The 18,427-nt window shown below is 40.6% G+C and overlaps 1 protein-coding gene across 7 annotated transcripts in view; it reads right to left on the bottom strand.

Moving 5' to 3' along the window:
- Positions 1-18,427, bottom strand: part of SLC4A10 (solute carrier family 4 member 10) — a 951,410-nt gene that overhangs the window by 257,584 nt on the left and 675,399 nt on the right. For all 7 annotated transcript variants that reach the window (XM_085645437.1, XM_085645436.1, XM_085645442.1 and 4 more), the window contains exons 14-15: positions 8,955-9,200; positions 3,207-3,312 (exon numbers count right to left, since the gene is read on the bottom strand). In XM_085645437.1, coding sequence (XP_085501563.1) covers positions 3,207-3,312; positions 8,955-9,200 — 352 coding nt within the window. The remainder of the gene's footprint in view (positions 1-3,206; positions 3,313-8,954; positions 9,201-18,427) is intronic.

Below are 18,427 nucleotides of genomic sequence, written 5' to 3'. Positions count from 1 at the left end.
GGATGGGCTTGCATTTTTGAAGATGCTAAATCTGGTTTACAAAATATTCTACCCTCTCTGTAATGGTGCAAGTGAGCTACAAAAATGATGAACCGGAGTGAAGACCGAGGTGGCTGAGACTAATTAAAGAGACCACAGTGGCTGAGATTAATTCTGAAAATCCAGGCAAAAAATCTCTATTGTGCACAACAAAAGCAAAAACATTCTGGTTTTCCACCAAAATATAGCAATTGGAAAGTCCAATGAAGGAACAACAAATTTCTGCAGTACGTAATACTTGGAAAATCTCCCACCCTCTAAGAAGCCATATTTTTGGGGAAAATTATATTTGTATCACTTTCAACGCAAATGATATTCTTTAAAGCATAGCTTCCCAAACTTTATAGAACAACGACCCAATTTTTAGAATGATGAACGTTTGCTATGCACCTAGGTTAAATGTATATGAGACAGGGTGATTTTTTACTGGAAAGAAAAACCTCTGCGGCCTACAATAATGACCCCTGCTGTCTGGCACATGGGGCAACTGTCTGCATTGTCAAGGATTTGAGCATGGCACGATCATGCACAATCTGGTGGAACATAAGATTTTTGAGGCCGATGGACTTTCTTTGGCAGTGGCGGCTCGCACAAGTAATGTTGTGGGCGGTGAGCTGGGCGGGGGCGGGGCTGGGTGGGGGGAGGTAGTGGAGTGTGACATTCGACAGGAAAGTGGAGAGTAAAGTAATAAATAAATAAAAGCATTTACTTTGCGCTCGCAGCATCGCAGAATGCAGTGTTGTCCTAGAAGTGACGCAGTGAAATCTTGTAGAGTCACTTTTATGAGGCTTTACTGCGTGGGAACGCCCACCCTGCATACATTATACCTGACGCAGGTATAATGTGACGCAGTGCTTTACAACGTGATGCATCTCCCTAGATGCGTCACGTAAATTGCCTGCAAGTGTCGAAATCTGCCCCATGATTTCTGAGGACTTTTGCAACCAACCAAAAATTAGCTACCAACCCACCAATGGGTCTAAATCCATAATTTGGGAAATGCTGCTCTTATTCAACAAAACAAGTGCCAGTCTAGTCTAGTGCAAGCTGTGAAGAATGTTGCATGCATTCATGTAGCTTTTCTCTTATATCCATAATTAGTTTACAAAATATTAACCCGAGGAGTCAGTGAAAACATATCCTTTTTAAAGAGAGACATATAGAGTGTTCTTCCTTTTTGAAGTGTACTGAAACAGATACGTCCTCATACGAATGTAAGAAAATTAGCTGTGCTCATCTGGCCAGCTGCTCACCCCAGCGGTAGCCTCATGACACTGTCCTGCCTCCTGCCCTACAGTACCTGCTCACCCCAGCGGTAGCCTCATGACACTGCCCTGCCTCCTGCCCTACAGTACTCTGAGAATCTTCAGCTGCACGTTTGTGCAGTAATGCACGGCTTCATGCAAGTTGCTTTTCTCCCACACAAGTGTGCTTGATGTAGGAGGTAAGACCAGTGGACAACATCTGCATACCATAAAACTGCTCTCTTAGTCTTAACTAGTTCATGTCACCTGCCCTTAACTGCTGCCCACAGCTCCCCTACTAGAGGACATACTGTCGAGTGAATGGTCAGATGAGCTCTCAAAGTTCTCTTGTATCAAGTGGAAAATCCACTAACTCTACATACAGATCCATGAAACACTTTAGCAGTCACAAATAGTGTGATTTGAAAAAAAAGCTTAGTGTTTCCAAATTCAAAACAATGTTTCGTGATGTATTAAACCCCTATTGTGAGTCCGAAAAAGCATACAGAGGCCACCCTCATTTGGTTTGTGTGTCTCCATGAAATGTATCAATTCTTTGTGGCGGCAATTGTAGCAATCTCTAAATCAAAAGAAGCAATTAAGAGCTTGATTTTTATAGACCCGTGTTCCTCCCAGAAGGAAATTCAATAGTTATCATGGTAGGCGTAGTTCCTCGTTGGCCAGGTAGTCACAAGGGATCCCACCCCTTGTGACCACCTGGCCAATGAGGAACTACCCCTACCATGATAACCATGCAATTGCAGCAAGAAACAACTGATTAGAGCATGACAGGGACACTGGTTGCTTCAAAAGGTTTTCACTGTGTGAATGTAGCTGCAGGGATGGTGGTCTGCTCTCCCTTGTCGGCCACCATCCCTGCATTCAAAGCCAGTCACATAGGGTCATAATTAACCTCCTACCTTCTTAATTTTCATGAATATTGCAAAATGCGGAACTGGCAGCAGCCTAGTTGGTGTGGAGTTTCCACATTAAGTTTTGGGCCCCGAATGTTGGTAAGTGATCTGTTTTTGCAATTAATTGACTTCTGCTCCATTGAAGACCTTCCTACTTATCGACCAATTACTATGCAGCTCACTTCAGTGATGAGATGCTGCAGCCTGCAGGGTACTGTGCATGCACTTCATGTCAGATGCGGGGCCAGCCTTGATAGTATAATGCAGGCAAACCACACACCTCTTCCCTCAGAAGGCTATTATCTAAACCTCCAGAGAGGAATCATGGATCAAATCAATGGCACAATGCCTACACTGATCCCAAAGGGCACAACAGAATGAGTTGTAGTACCCACAGCAAACAAGGCCAGGAAACCAACCACCTCTGGTCCCCGGTGCCGCTCTTCCCGCAGCACCAATGACAATAACGCCCTTCATCACTCTTCCATTTTCTGCACCGCCTGTCTCTCATTCAAAGGTATCATGCCGCTTTCTCAATTTAAGGTGCTGCTACAATACCTATTTAATTGTAATATGTGTGGCAATGGTTCCTGTCGCATAATGAAAAAAACTATTGGATTTAAAATAAGGATCTTAACGGTTTCCCACGCATCCTGTGCTCTGCAAGGTGTAGTCTACTGGGAAAACAGCTGCAATTGGAATCTCAAAACCTGCTGCTGTCTTAAGTTTGCCACAAGGTATGGTTACATTTTTTTCAGTTGCTATAAGTGTTTGTTATTTGTCTACAGAACCGACCCTAGATCACCTAATCTTCATCAATTTATATTGCTTCTTTTGAAATAAAATCTTAAAAACAATAATGAATAAAAGATTCGGCATATTCTTTCCTGTGGCAATGATAACTACCTAGAACGGATAATATTTCAAACGCACCTTAGTTACCTAGTCATTCAAAACGTCATACATACTTTGTAAATGAATTACTATTTGATTGAAGGAATGTACTTACTGACACAGTTAAGTTGTCCCATTGTATGTCAGATACTGTGATGTTCTCTTCCTGCCATGCCTTCAAGGTCTTATTGCTTGGGTTACCTGGCTCCACACAGCTGCATCTAAGAATAAAAAGGGTGTGTTTACATCATTCATCAATTACATTCACCTCCCAAAGATGCCTCCTTTGAAATAATAACTTTATGAATTGCACATGCCATTTTCGTAGCTGAATTTTCTTAGAATGTTTTAAAACATTACTCTCTTTTTATAGTTTCTTGTTATTCTCTATTTGCATTTCTATATAAATCATGCACCAAACTAAAGTCTTCACCAGATATTGTCATACTTACTGTATGTATGTAGTGTTTGTTTCAGGTATATCTAACAAGAATACCCAATAGTGTTATACTAATATAGTGTGATAATAGTGCTCATTTTATGGCCAAGGAAACCTTTTGTCATTTTTATGTGGGCTTCGAGAATTAAGGTGTGTCAAACTCTTTCCCGAATGTGTAAATTAAGAAAGGCATGGAGGGGGAATATGTTCGTTTCCTTAAGAAGGAATTTTCTGATTGGCTGGTTGTGAGCTTGTGGAGACAATAAAGCAGACTGAAAGGAAAAGTGTAATTGTTCTGAGGAGCCTGGAGGCAGGTGTGGTTGTGAGAGAGTATCTAAGAGCTAGACAAAAGAGACTACCCTCAGAGTTAGACTCACTGTTTAAGGGCCTTACTTAGAGTTGAGAGGATGGAAAACGTCACAAATTGTGACAGATATCCCGTCCGCCAAATTACAAGTGCCCTAGGTTATAATTAAATTGTATAATACAGTGGACGAAGCATGCGCCACATATGTGATAGAGTATCCTTGCCTCCAAAGTCCAAATAGGTCCTAAAGCCACATCATCTGGTCCCTTCTCTGTTACTTGATGGAGGGGGCTCAATGTTTCAGCAGATGTCCAGCTACATAAAGTCTGAAATAGTTGGGAGACTTGCTTCTTTTGTTATTTATTTGAGAAGTTTTATATAGCGCTGTCTAGACCCAGAGGTATCAGAGCGCTTTACATAAGGATGGCAATACATACTCAAAAAAGACAAACAAACAGCAATGTTACATTGGTACATGATACAAGGCGAATGTGGCATGGGAGGAAGAGGGGTGAGGTAAGGGATCCGAGGTAGGGGTAGAGACGAGCAGAACTATGTCCAAGGTCCGGCTGGGTAGGTGACGGCCATGGGGGAGACCCAGAGTCGATCTCCTCTATAGCTGTCTAGGCAGCTCCACCGGACATTGGCCATTGTTGATCGGTCTCTTTGCGCTTATGAGTTCGTGTAAAATGTAGTTCGTGGGGGAGGCTCAGGCTCACTCTTTTCTTGCATACTCTGTTGCTGTGATTGGGTAGTGAGTTGATTATTTAAAGCTCGCCAAGGGCACTTAGCTGATCCCCATATTCGGTTAGACATGCACAGGGAATTCACACAAGACGTCTCTCGTCTCCTTCACTCCTAGACCCTCTGCAGTCCTCCTGGCCCTTGCAGACCATTCACCTTTTACCCAAGCAGAGTGTTTTATTAATAACATATAGACCCAGCTGAAGCAAATCACCTTATTTACAAAGAGCTACATTTGTTTGATTCGCGTAAGGAAGAACAGGTTGAAGGTCTGAAGGAAATTGCAAGAAGGCACTCAGGTGTTTTTTTTTTTCTTCTAGTGTCAGCTATCTGCACTCGCGCCATCAGCAGCCTCCTCTTCTCAGTCCAGCCCCATTCCTCATCCCCTTGATGATCAGGATGGTGCCCACGATTACACTAATAATCCCCGCGGCTAGACCCAGGGCGCCCACCACAGTGTGTGCCTCTTCAGATGGTTGCTGGGGCACTTGGGCACATCTCTGCTGCATCGAGGCAGATCGATCCACCGGGGGGGCAGTGCCTCAAAGACCCCCTCGTAAGCTCTCTGGATCAGCACCGTGCCGGCTGCCATGACAGGGTCAGGCAAATCCCCGAAGCGATGCCAAACCCTATTCATAGACCGGTAGCCCGGGGTCAGATGCCTCCCGCCGCTCCCCGGCAGTGTTGGCCGTCATGCTCGTTATCCCGCCTCACCAGCTGAGCAGGAAATGTCCTCCTGCATTGCAGTGGCACTCCCCGGCGTTCCCCGGCTCCGTGCTCTCTTCTGGGGGAACCCAAGACCCATTCACCACACCCGCGGAGGTCTAGGAGCGGGGGCAGGGTTCCCCGCAGTCATCAGGCCAAAGCGGGAGGGGGGCCCTGTCAATCGCGGGCTCTCGGGACGGTGATGGAGGATGCCTCACGTTGTATTTCCCCCGCCCAAAGAGGTTTTGTGTGCATGAGTTATTTCCAGGGGCCTGCTTTGGGACTATAACTATGTAGACTGAACTGCACAATGTATAAAGTTTCCAGTTCGCTTAAGGATACTAAGCAGACCAGCCAGCAAGCAAGCCAACAAGATAAAAAAGATATGTCTCTGCAGTTGATGTATGCTTAATGAAAGTATTCAGTTACTGTGACTAATATAGAGAGTGACTGATTACAGTTGCTTTTAAGTTAAACTTGCATGTTTTCCTAACAAAATTACGGGCCAGATTTACAAAGAAATGGATCACGAATCAGTAACTGGTTTGGCACAGAGTTGCAATGTGATCTAATCATTTTTTTCTACTGTATCAGAGGTACCAATCTGGCACTTGGCAAAATGGCCTTTCCCAGGAATTTGCAGAAAATATGCCACCCCGTCATTCACAATAGCAAAATGGCATAATTGAAACCTCTATTTCTCAGAGGGAAAAGGCTGCAAATGATAAAAAAAGATCAAAAATCATTGGGGGTGACATGCAGATTTCCCCTGGATCGCTGTTTGCTACCTCTGAGGCTGCAGGTTTGTTCTCTTTGCGTAAGCGGTCCCTCGCAAACGGTACCCCTTTATAAATGGATACCACTCCTTTTCAGAAATTTGTGTTCTATCTATGGCTTATGATCACAGATGCAGCAGCGGGCCAATGATAAACATCGCCTAGCAAGTCATAAGTAAGGAGACAGCTTCCCTATCCCACCCCCTTTTCCTAGTGATTCAGAAGCCATTTCAGACTTCTAAGGTGAAAGGCTGACCTGCCTTTGAAGCCGCTTGTTTGCCGGTGACTGCAGGTGGTAGACTGGGCATGCTGTTCAAGAGGAGGGCAGGCATCTCACTGCAGTTAGGTTCATATTGTGACTGTGCTAAGAGAAAGGTGGCCTTAGTGAGTGAGTTTGTTGTGGTTACTGTGTTCCAAGTGTCTATCTTCACATCACCTCCTTGAGTGTCCTGAGTTTCATCCAGTTAACTTGAGAGTGTCAAAATGCCGAATGGAGCATACGGTTATTAATTTTGAATTCAGCAGTGCTTTGGCATCGGGGCACCACTGGTACACAACCTTAATTGTCATCAATGAGGCCAGTACCGACTGACTATGCTCGGACATCAGGGAAAGGTTCTCACATAAGGCAAAACAAGAGTGAGACCAAACATGTGCCCATTATAATTCCTCAAATCATAGTCACTGCATCTTAAAATAGTTTTTATTCTAACCAGCACTTGAATATACTCATAGGCGAATGAATGACCAAAATACTATTTATAAATATTGTGATGCAACAATATTGTGTCAAAAATATCAACATCTTAAAAATATTGTAGGACAGACTATAGAAGGTAAGAATATCTATTTTTAGGTACATGCTATATTTTTTAAACATCATTTTATTTAATAATATTTACTTTAATTATAGTTGCATTAAATACAATTTTCTGTGAATATTATTTTTATATATTAGAATTATTCTAATGCTTGTTTCATTTTTTTAAAGTATAATGTGTTTACAAGTTTTAAGTTAGTATCGGATTGTTGGGTTTGTAGGGGAATGGAATGGGAAGTTTGACACCCAGCACCCGAAACCGTGGTAATCCTTCAACCCTTCACTATCTCGCTGCTCTCGTTAGCGCCTTGAACCCCAGATTTCCCACCACCCTCTGCTGGGGCACCACACAACAAGGACGGTGTTTTCACCTGCTCCCTCTGCCACTTCACCTGCACCACTGCTCCTATAATTCCAACCCAGGTAATACCCATAACATCCACACTCAGCCCTACACACACTCACACACATCCAAGCAAACACTCCTACACCCTTCACACAACAGTATCATGCATATCTATCACTCAGCAAGTAAGCCACAGCGATCTGGGACCTGCTGGACGTCGCCGTCTGAACCCCCTCTTCCTCAGTGAAGCATGGCTGACCACAGCCTCAATGTCAGACATAGCTAACACCATTCTTGCTGGGTAGAAGTTCACCTGGCAAAGCTGACTAAACAAGCCTGGGGAGTGAATCGCCATCGTCTACAAAGACACCTTCATCCTCACCACTTCAGCTCAAGCTGAAACAAACTACAAGGAACACCTCAACTTTAAACTGCAATTCACAGCAAAGTTCACCCCGTGTGGAATCCTAGTCTACTGTCCCCAGGCCTACAAGCCAAATTTGCAAGCAACATTTTGGACTTTATTGTTCCCCTTATCCTCGATTCCAGTGCTTTCATCGCTCTAGGAGACCTCAATTTCCTTCTAGAAGGCTGGACCTAACCCAACTCAGCCAGCCTTCTTGACAACCTCAAAAACCTGGGACTAATCCAACAAGTCATGGAGCCACTCACATCACTAGAAACATCCACAATCCCATCTTCACATTCTTCAACATGATCAACACACCAAGACACATCACCTGGACAGACCACGACAACGTCAATTTCACAATCAGCATTCATCATCACAGAATAAACCCCATAGCGGGCCCAGCACACTGACACTGGAACAACCTAACAGAAGTGGATTGGACACCCTCCTCGAGAACAAACTGGAGCACACAGGCCTCCTGGCACCCAACTTCAACAAGTGGATCACCAACTGCACCGACACCCTGCCCCCCATCAAAGAATCCATGAAGCATAGACTAGAATATAAGCTAGCTGATATAATGAAGACCTCAGAGTGACCAAAAGTCACTGCAAACAACAGGAACAGAAATGGAGAACCAACAAAGGGAATGCAGAAAAAGACTCTTTCAAAGCCACCTAGAGAGGGTACCAACAGCTTACCTGAGAAACTAAACAGAAGGCCCTAGTCAAATGACTTAACACCAGCTCTAAAGGCTGCAGAGAAATCTACGCAACTGTCACCACACTTACAGCTGCCACTGGCAACACCAGCCCATTACAAGATCTGTGTAACAACCTCTCAATCCTCTTTTGCAGAAAAAATCACAACGTTATACAGCAACCTCACCCCTCAACGGACCCCCTGACCCTCTCCAGAATTCTTCCAGTGATAAATTATGACAATACAATTTACCACATGAGACCCCAAACCTGTTTGCAGCAGCAAGATAGGTGCATCCCTTTAATCATGTACAGCACCAAATCTCTTCCCATCAAGGCCACCATATAAACTCAAATTGAACTAACAAGCACAATGAATGGAGCAGCATCCTACCATTCCCCAGCTAAGTGAATGCAGCCTTATAAAGAGTATAAGGTCCAATGCAATTGCTACTACAATACAAAATACTAAACAATACAATTGTGCTATTTGTTATGAACCTAATCGATTGAAAATCACTTTAAAATAATTTGGTTTACACCATAAACATTTCATGTATGTACCAACATTAAATCCTGAATGGTGGAAACAGATAAAAAGCATTTCACTTACGAATATTGTGTTAGTTGTTCCAAATTATTGTGCATGTTTATTGGATATGTCTCACCGAGATGAAACAGCTTCTCTATGGCTTCATAGATAAATATTATGCAGATGAGGGAGGCAAAGGCTTCTTCTGTGAACCTTGTTATATAACAGACGAGCGAACTTGCATCTGTAGCAACAAGGATAAGGCAGAGGATAGCTGTCCACAGTCCAATGCTGGCTCTCAAGGAAAGGTACGAGAGATCATAATCTCTGAAAACAAATATATGAGAACATTTATGATATTTGCATAAACACAATAAAAGTAGAGCATTTTGTCATTTATCAGAACTCAGCAAATTATGTTTCCAAGTCAGTCTCTACAGGTAGCAGGGCCTCAATAAGATTACAAGTATAATATACATAATGAGGCTTGGTGTCTTGAGTGATAACATGCAGTATGAAGGAGTCTTGGAAATGAAAAAGAAAACATTACCTTTACTGAAGCTATTGGCTTTTAAGACATGTCTGGTGCAGAGATGAGTGTGAAGCATTTTCATTGGAGCCTAGAGGTTACAATCAGACAATGCTGAAACTGAGAGATAATTCATGAAAAAGGTAGATAAGAAGAAGCAGGCCTATTCTTTCTTCACACTTGTCTGTTTAATCTGAACACCAAAAACTCTATTGAGCTCACTTTTTTCAAGTTGTCATTGAATGCTAATGCTGCGTGTTTGCCTGGCTTTAATAATGACATTTGGGGCTTGATTTAGAAATGAATGAAAAACAAAAGGTAGTTTGAGTCCACCAACCTCTTGCATCCCTGCGTGGTTTAGAGTGTGAGGGACGGTGAGCTTTCTAGCTGCGATCACCATTATCTTCACTGTTGGGGAAAAACTCGTCAGGATACTCTCTTGGGTGAAAGGTGTGGAAATGGTGCCCGAAGTAGGGAGGCCTGTCTGACACCATGTTCACCGTCTTTTTTTCTACCCAGGAGTGCTATGCATGGTGTGGTGGTCCTGGATAGGAAAAATGCTCAAATGTCCCTCATGCACAAGAAGAAAACTCACAGAACATCACGGATATTAATTTATTTTCCAAACATTACCGCTTTGCGTTTGTTTCTTTGAAAAATATACAAAAAGTGCTGACCAAATATAGGATTGGTTGTCGTTTTTTTCCAGAAGTTGCTCCCATCATAAAGTGTATGAAAGATTATGACCCGACAACTTTAAATATGATAGGCTGAACAGAGATGGGTTTCCTAGACAGAGGACAACTGCTGGGCCCAATACTTTAAAGTACGTAAATGCACATGCTACATTGTTCATAAAAATATACAACCACAGGGTGGCAGACACATTTGAATCGCCATCCCCACCTTCCCTGCAGCCCTTGCAAGAATCCGCCAGCACACCCCCTCTTACATGCAGGCCGCCTAGGGCGGCTAAAGTTCTAGCTGAGGGGGGCGTGGCTAAGCACCCTACTTGAATGGCGGCGTTCATGTAGCGCTCGGCAACACCGGCCGCGATAGCCACATTCTGCGGTGTTACCCTCCCAAAAGGCAAGCAGTTTCGGACGTCGGAAGATGTGCTGACGTGCACACTCCGTTTCCTGAAACTTGTCTGGACCTGCATTTCACAGAATTCTCCTTTTTACATCCAACGCTGGATCAATGCGAACTGCAGCCGCCATCTTACTTCTGCAGCATTCCTCCTGAGGGGAAATCCCGGTGAGGAAATGGCACGCGTTCTGACACATAATGACTTTTTACTCTTTTTCTCTTCCTTTTAAATGCTCAAATTCAGGAATTTTGTGGCGTTCAGCTTATGGAACATCTTAATGGATCTTCATCTTTCTGAGGTATTTTCTACATGAGATTCTCTTCATAGTCATCTCATTTTTCTCTAATTGGTGATGACGTTTTTTACTATGTCTGCTTATTTGACATAGCTCCTGACACTCAGCTATCACCAATGAGGTTGCCAGAGCCCTAATCTTGATGACTGTTTGTATTTTTTTTCATATGAGAACTCACAGACATTATCAAGATAGCTTTTACTATTCATTATAAGCTGTATTACATAATCCACCAACGGTGAGAGAGATCTCAGTCAACCATACATATTCATTGGGGATAGTTCTGTTCTCATCTAGATTGCAGACATACCATATGGGAAGACTCAAAAAGTTGGGATCCTCTTTGCCACACGTTACTCATACGTTCATCAAAAACTCTAGAATCTTCTCTGAATTTTCAAAGATGGAGGAGTCGTTGACGCCTGTCTCCAAGACAGCATCTCCTTTGACCACAGGCACTTCTTTGGCTGGCAAAGTTACTTTCAAAAGACTGAAAAAGGACCAGCCTTCTCCGACAAAAACCTCTTCCCCTGTGTCTTTGGCTATGCTGTTGGAAGAGATACGGGCGCTTCGCCCCTTTATGGAAGATACTTCTACGAAACTGCAATTTCTGACGGAAACCTGGTCTCAGATAAATGATCATCTCACAACGGTAGACCAAAATATCTCTTCACTTAACCACACCCAGGAGAAAGTCACAGTACTTCAATCCCAAGTTTCCTCTTTGCAGCAACAAGTCGAGGAATTGGAAAACTGCAATAGAAGAAATAATCTCCGCATTTACGATTTGCCGGAGGGCTCAGAAGGGTCAGATCCCATATCTTTTTTCAAATCCTTCCTTCCTAAAATATTGCACCTACCTGAAGGGACTTTGCTAAACATCCAACGAGCTCATAGACTTCGTCAACAGCTCACAGATACCACCTCCTCACGGAGACCAAGAGGGGTTATCATGTATTTTTTAGAATCCACAGACCTTCTCAAGGTGCTTTCAGCTGCCAGGTCTATTAAACATATTTCATGGTCTGGATCTACATTATTTTTTGCTCAAGACTATGCCAAGATCACAGCAAATAGGCGCAAGGAATTTTTGAACATGAGACCAGCCTTACGTGAGATGGGCGCTAGATACGGCCTCTTTCACTCCTGCCTTTTCAAGGTTACATATAATAACCAAACGACGGCCTATGATGATCCCGTCAAATTGAAAAGTTTCATCAACTTCCCCAAGACTGTTTCTATGGACTTTTCTGGTGTTTCATCTTCTCCAGTTGTTTGATTGGTTATACTTCTATCTTAGTAATATGTTGTGGTTTGTTCTAGTGATCGGCTCTATGGGCGAATAATGCATGATTTGACCTTTCCTTCATCCTTGTCTCTGCCAAGTCACTTATAACACCATGAAGATGTTATTTGGTTCTCTTGTTTATTACAGTGAAATCTCTTCTATGTTTAGTATTTGTAGACTTTAATATCTAATATTCTTATTTATAATATTTATCGGTCTTTTTGGACCATTTGTTTTGTTCGCACTTGTTACGATAGCACATTTATATTATGTTGTCTTTTTCCTTCGTAATGATAATTATTGTTGTTTTTTTTATTCCCCCTCTTCCTTACAGGTCCTTTGATATACGCATTTATCATACACCCTCAAATTTCTTGAATTACTGTGGCTTGTTCTCATGCTCGTCTCGTTGGGGGTGGACCCATCATTCGTTCCTCGTGGCTCCCCCCACTCTTCTGTGATGTCTTTTGAATTAGCTATGTTGTACCTTTTTCTTTGTCTTTTTTGCTTCCACATGAGTTTTTTTTATCTTTTCTCTTTTTTGTCTTTTCCATTTTCAAAATTTCTTTTCCTTCCTTTTTCTTGTTGCATAACACTTATCTACCTAAGTTTTTCATTTCCTATTTTTTTCGGCGTCTTTTTTCTAGCTTGCTTCTTTGTCTACCGTTCTTAATCTACTCTTTCATTACTCAGATTCTTATCTTACTTTACTTCTCTTTAATCTATTTTGCTTTACATCCTTGCAAGCATTTCTTTCTCTCCCTTTTTTTCTTTCCCTTCGTTTTGAAGAGTCTTACATGTAATTGGTCAGTTATTGGGTATGCATTTCATTCTTTAGTAATTTGCCTTGATTGGTGCCCTATTTTTATTTCTATGCTAGTCTTATGTTCTTAAAACCTATTTCTTGGAATGTCAAGGGTTTACACTCACCTATTAAATGGCAGAGAGTATTGACGCATTTAGCTAAACTAGGAGCTGATATAGCTTGTTTACAAGAATCCCATTTATCTGCAGAAGAATGATTAAAACTAAAAAGAGGCTGGGTGGGTGAAGTTTTTTATTCACCAGGGGATGGCAAGTGAAATGGAGTCTTGACTCTCTGTCGTAAATCACTCCCTGTTAAATTGCTCTCACAATGCTCTGATGAAGGGGGTAGATGGTTGTTCACTAAATTGTTGTTAGGGAATGCTCCAGTCTCTTTACTTAACATATATGCGCCCACTACTGGGGATTCCTCTTTCTGGTCATCCCTAGCTCAGAAAATGTCACTTTATATGGATGAAATGTCATTCTTACAGGTGATTGTAATCAATTCTTTGATCCCTTTTTAGATCGCAACTCCCAGATTTCCTTCGTCCCCCATAAAGCACACAAACTTTTCATTCAAGCTATCAAACAACATAAACTCATAGACGCTTGCCGCCTTTGTAATCCCACTCTCAGAGAATATACATATTACTCCCCAGCCCATCATACCCAATCCCGTATAGAGTATTTTTTTATTTCACACAACTTTTCCAAATCGCTGATGGCAGCAGATATTGGTTCTATCCTGATATCTGACCAAAATGGCGCTTTAATAATGCCTTACTTTTAGACCCTGTATTTACATCCTCCTTTGTTTCTTTTTCTGATACTCTGCCTCCTCATGTGATTTGGGACGCTTTTAAGGCAGCAGCCAGAGATTTCATTATTCGCTATGTCTCCAGCAAACACAAAAAATCCAAAGATCTAACAAACAATCTCCTTGACAAGATAAAGAGATTGGAGTATTCTTATTATTCTTCGAAGTTAAATTTCAGTTCAATAAGACGTCGACAGATAATGCTTCAAAGTATTAATTAAAATCTAGCGCAAAATGTTATGGAGGTCAGAACAAAGTGGGGAAGGTGCTAGCTAACTATATGAAAGTTAAGCATAATAAACTTAATATAGAGTCCATTTTGGATGATCATAACATATTGAAATCTAAAGACACTGATATTCTAAATGAATTTCTCCAATTTTATAAAACTTTGTATGCCTCAGAAACTCCTTCTTTGGAACATCATATTTCTAAATATTTTGCCGATATTCAGCAACCCTTTGATACTCCACCAGATCTTACACTTTTGGAATCAGATTTGTCACAAAAAGAACTCATTGATGCACTTCAAACACTTAAGAGGGACAAGGCCCCAGGACTGGTAGTTTTACTGTTGAGTTTTTCTTGCATTTTACTCACCTGTTAATCCCCAAGTTGCACAATCTTTTAAATTCCTTTTTACACTCAGTCAAACCTCTTGGCTCTTTTGCAGATGCCTTAATTTGCCTTATTCCTAAGAAATGTAAAGATCCCCAATATTGCAAAAATTATCAGCCCGTTTCTCTTATTAATATCGATTATAAGATTTTTTCAAAAGCTTTGGCTTTATGCCTAGAATCATATTTGCCAGATCTGTTGAGAAGAGAACAATCGGGTTTTGTAAAAGGTCATCTTCTCTCAGATAATACTTGTTTATTTGCTTATGTTTTGTCCAAGTCACCTCACCTCCCATATTCCCTAGCAGCAATTGCCCTTGACGCTGAAAAGGCGTTTGATAGAGTAGAATAGCCTTATCTTTTTTACACACTTAAATGGTTTGGTCCCAAAATTATTTCTTTAATATCAATTCTATACTCCAACCCACGCGCAGCTGTGTGTGCAAATGGACATACATCTTCTTATTTTAAGTTAGGTAGGGGTGTCAGACAGGGTTGCCCGTTATCTCCTTTCCTTTTTAGTTTAGCCCTGGAGGCTTTTCTTTTACGAATTTGTCAAAACAATGATATATGTGGATTTGAATTCAAAGATACCAAGTTTAAAATGGCAGCCTATGCGGATGATGTTTTACTTTTTATTTCACACCCTCAAACCTCGCTACCCGCATTCTTACAAGAGGTTGATTCCTTTGCAGCTGTGTCTGGTTATAAACTAAATAGAGACACATGTGAAACCTTACCCTTAACAAAATATACTTTCAAAGAAGACTTTCTTGTCTCCGGTTTTGCATGGAGTCCCCAGCAAATTAAATATTTAGGTTTACATTTTTCCCCCTCTATTTCAGGCACAGTTTCCCGTTGTATGGAAAAATGTCTACAGAAATTATCTTCCCCCTCCACCAGATGGCACCCTTTGTATTTGTCTTGGTGGGGCTGACTAGATACTATAAAAATGATGATGTCCCCTAGAGTCCTCTTTACAATTACTAACATTCCAGTTTCTATTTCCCCCAAAATTTTTACAAAAATTAATTCTATATTATCCTCTTTTTTATGGAGCAATAAAAAGACTCGTTTGGCTTTATCAAAATTTATCCGTCCAAAGTCGGAGGGTGGTGTTCATTTTCCTAATTTTCCTATATATCACAAATCTTTTTTACTTCGCCAGGCATCTAGATGGTTAGTGGATTCCACCATACAATCCCCCCTCTGGGCTGAACTTGAACGGTCTTTCATATCCCCTTTTTCTTTCCAAGAATATTTATCCTTTTCCCGTAAACCACTATCTGCGTCTACTCCCCTACTTAAACCTACATCAAAAATTTTAAGTCCCAAAATCCCATTGAGACCTATGGATTGGCTCTCCTTCTTCAACTCCACAATATGGCACAACAACCTGATTTTGATTCGTGATAAACCCTTATATTGGAAACCTTGGAGGAACAAAGGTCTAATATGGATACATCAATTATACATACATAGGAGATCATGCCTTTTTCGCAAGCTAGTAGACTTTTTGATTTACCCAAATCTTATCTCCCTAAATATATCCTGTTGAAACAGGCCATTTTAGACGCTTGTGATAAATACATATTATTAGACTCATTCAATGCTCCTGCATATTCCTCATGTACTAAAAATGTGCATACTCTCTTACGTCTTAATCCCAAAGCTTCTGTCATTTACAACTACCTACAAACTCCAGCCATACCTCGAGAAAAAACTAAGGTGGAATTATCGTGGGAACACGATTTAGAGGTTTGCTGGCCCATGGCATTATAGAATAAGATATGGACTAAAATTAGAACATCTTCTAGCGCACTTAACACCACTCAGACACTTTTTTGGTTTATAACAGACTTTTACTTTCTCCAATTTCTCTGAATACAAGATACGCTGCACTCCCAGATACTTGTTGGACGTGTCTTTGCCCTCACGCAGACTTACATCACCTATTATTTACATGTCCACTTGTTCATACTTTTTGGGGTAAGGTCTGGACCCAAATCAATTTAATTTTTGGTTCCAATAATCCTTTTTCTATTTCTCATATTGTTTTAGGGAGCTCGTCCCCAATTTGGGTGAAATCCAACTCTATTACAAACATTATAGATTTGTCGATAGCAGTGGCTTTCCAGCAAATAACCCAAAATTTGAAAGATTTTTCCAAATTGTCATTTCAGGCTTGGTGGTACGCTGTGTGCTATAACCATAGATTAGATACCACTTTTGTATATCCCATTCACCTGGCAACGAAACGTTTAAAATTATGGTTACCCATTACATTGTTTCTCAATTCTATTGCTAAACGTTCTTTCTCTATCCAATCCAGCAAAAAGTCCCTAAACCTCCTTTACTTTCCTCAAGTTGGTGTTACAGCAATTAGTTATCATATAGTTTGTATTATCATTTGTATATAAATAATAATTTTTCTTTCTTTGCACTGATTACCTTGCATACACTTGCTCTCTTTTCTCTTCTTTAAGATGTACTACCTTATTGTACACTCATAATATTTTGTTTCTGAATTTTCTCCTCATGTACAAAATGCTTTGTTGTTTTTTATTATCTTTTATATTGTCATTCTGACCTCTTCCAATAAACTTACTTTTGAACTTAAAGTTCTAGCTGTGCCACTGCTTCCTCTAATGAAGTACATTGTTATTCTGCTTCAATAGCTGGACAAATATGTGCATTGTCACTTCTGAAAGTAAAATTATTATTCTATTTTGTTCTCCTGTACATTTGTCACAGAAATAATTATTCTGCTTCGCATAGTCTGCAAGTTGCTTATGAAATTACCCCACAGACTCACAAACCTATTTTGTGAATATTTGTGGAAAGCTCTCTTTGCATAAACAATTATGGGTAAGGCTGATATTTAGAATCCTCAACATCCGTTCTTGTAACAAGGCATTGGAAGCCGGTTTAAAAGGAGACTCCACGCAATTAACATCAAGATTTTTTAAATGTTTGCTGACATAACAAGTACCTTAGACATTGAGGATGAAACTTAACCTCATGAATGTTGCAGTGAGGGTTAAATTACTGGGGTATTCTTTCTAAAACATTGATTTTCAGAAACTGTGTGGCCGTCTTCAGTCAATTATGGGCAGATTGGGTCTTAATTTTATTAGAACAAATAACCTGTGTGACCCCTATGATCATTTATGGGAGGATTGGTCCTTAATTTTATTATTACAAATTCCATGGTTGATGGCACAGCGGAAGCATAGATTTTAATCCTTCCGTGTTTTATAATTTATTCTGTAATTAGTTTTAATGTTTCACTCTGCTTTCAGTTTTACTGTAAGAAAGATAGACCACAACAAGAATGTGGATTTTATGTCTATTCTTGAGGTTTTGACTCACACTTTGGGGCTCCCTTTGCTTCCAGTTTTGCACTGAATACTGTTGATATTTTAATATGTAATAAAGTTTGAACTTATGTATATGCATGATAATGTTTTAATTCGATTAAGTAAATGATTTATATTAATTGTGGCGAATTAAATCTATATATTTTTCTTCTGCTTAGCTGTATTTTTTTTATTTCAACAACAGAAGTGAGCAGAATTTGAGGATGTTTAATTTATTTTGCGAAAAAAACATGCAAAGCGTTAATTTGCAGCATTTTAGTCGACAAAGAAGTATACCACATCTTTAAATGAATTATCTTGTTTTGCTGAGGAAACAATCTCCCGGAATTATGTGACATATCTAATGTGTACAATGTACATTTAGTGCTTTTCTCCACCGCAACATGTATTTGAAGAGATGTTTGTGGCAATTAAAAAAGGAATCACAAATTTCATAAACTTTGTCACGATTGTAATTTTCATGCTATCAGTGCAATCCAAGATCTGCAACTATATCACTACTTCTGTTTCATTACGTTTTTCGGGATATCTCTACCCTCATTCTTGTTTCACGTATGACACATAGCTCAGGGAGTACACTTCTGCTAAAATGCCTTCCTCCTGCAGCTTATGTAAATCATTCATACATTATGAGGTCTCAGTCTTTTCATCAAGGCAATAGACAAAATAACTAGTAGTTCTCTTCCCCCTAGTTCTATCATTGAATGCCTGCAAAACTGTTATTAAGCACC

This window comes from Triturus cristatus, chromosome 3_1 (genome assembly GCF_964204655.1).
Source record: "Triturus cristatus chromosome 3_1, aTriCri1.1, whole genome shotgun sequence".
NCBI lineage: Eukaryota > Metazoa > Chordata > Amphibia > Caudata > Salamandridae > Triturus > Triturus cristatus.
Note: the sequence above shows the minus strand (reverse complement) of the source record. Positions and strands in the feature narration are given on the sequence as shown.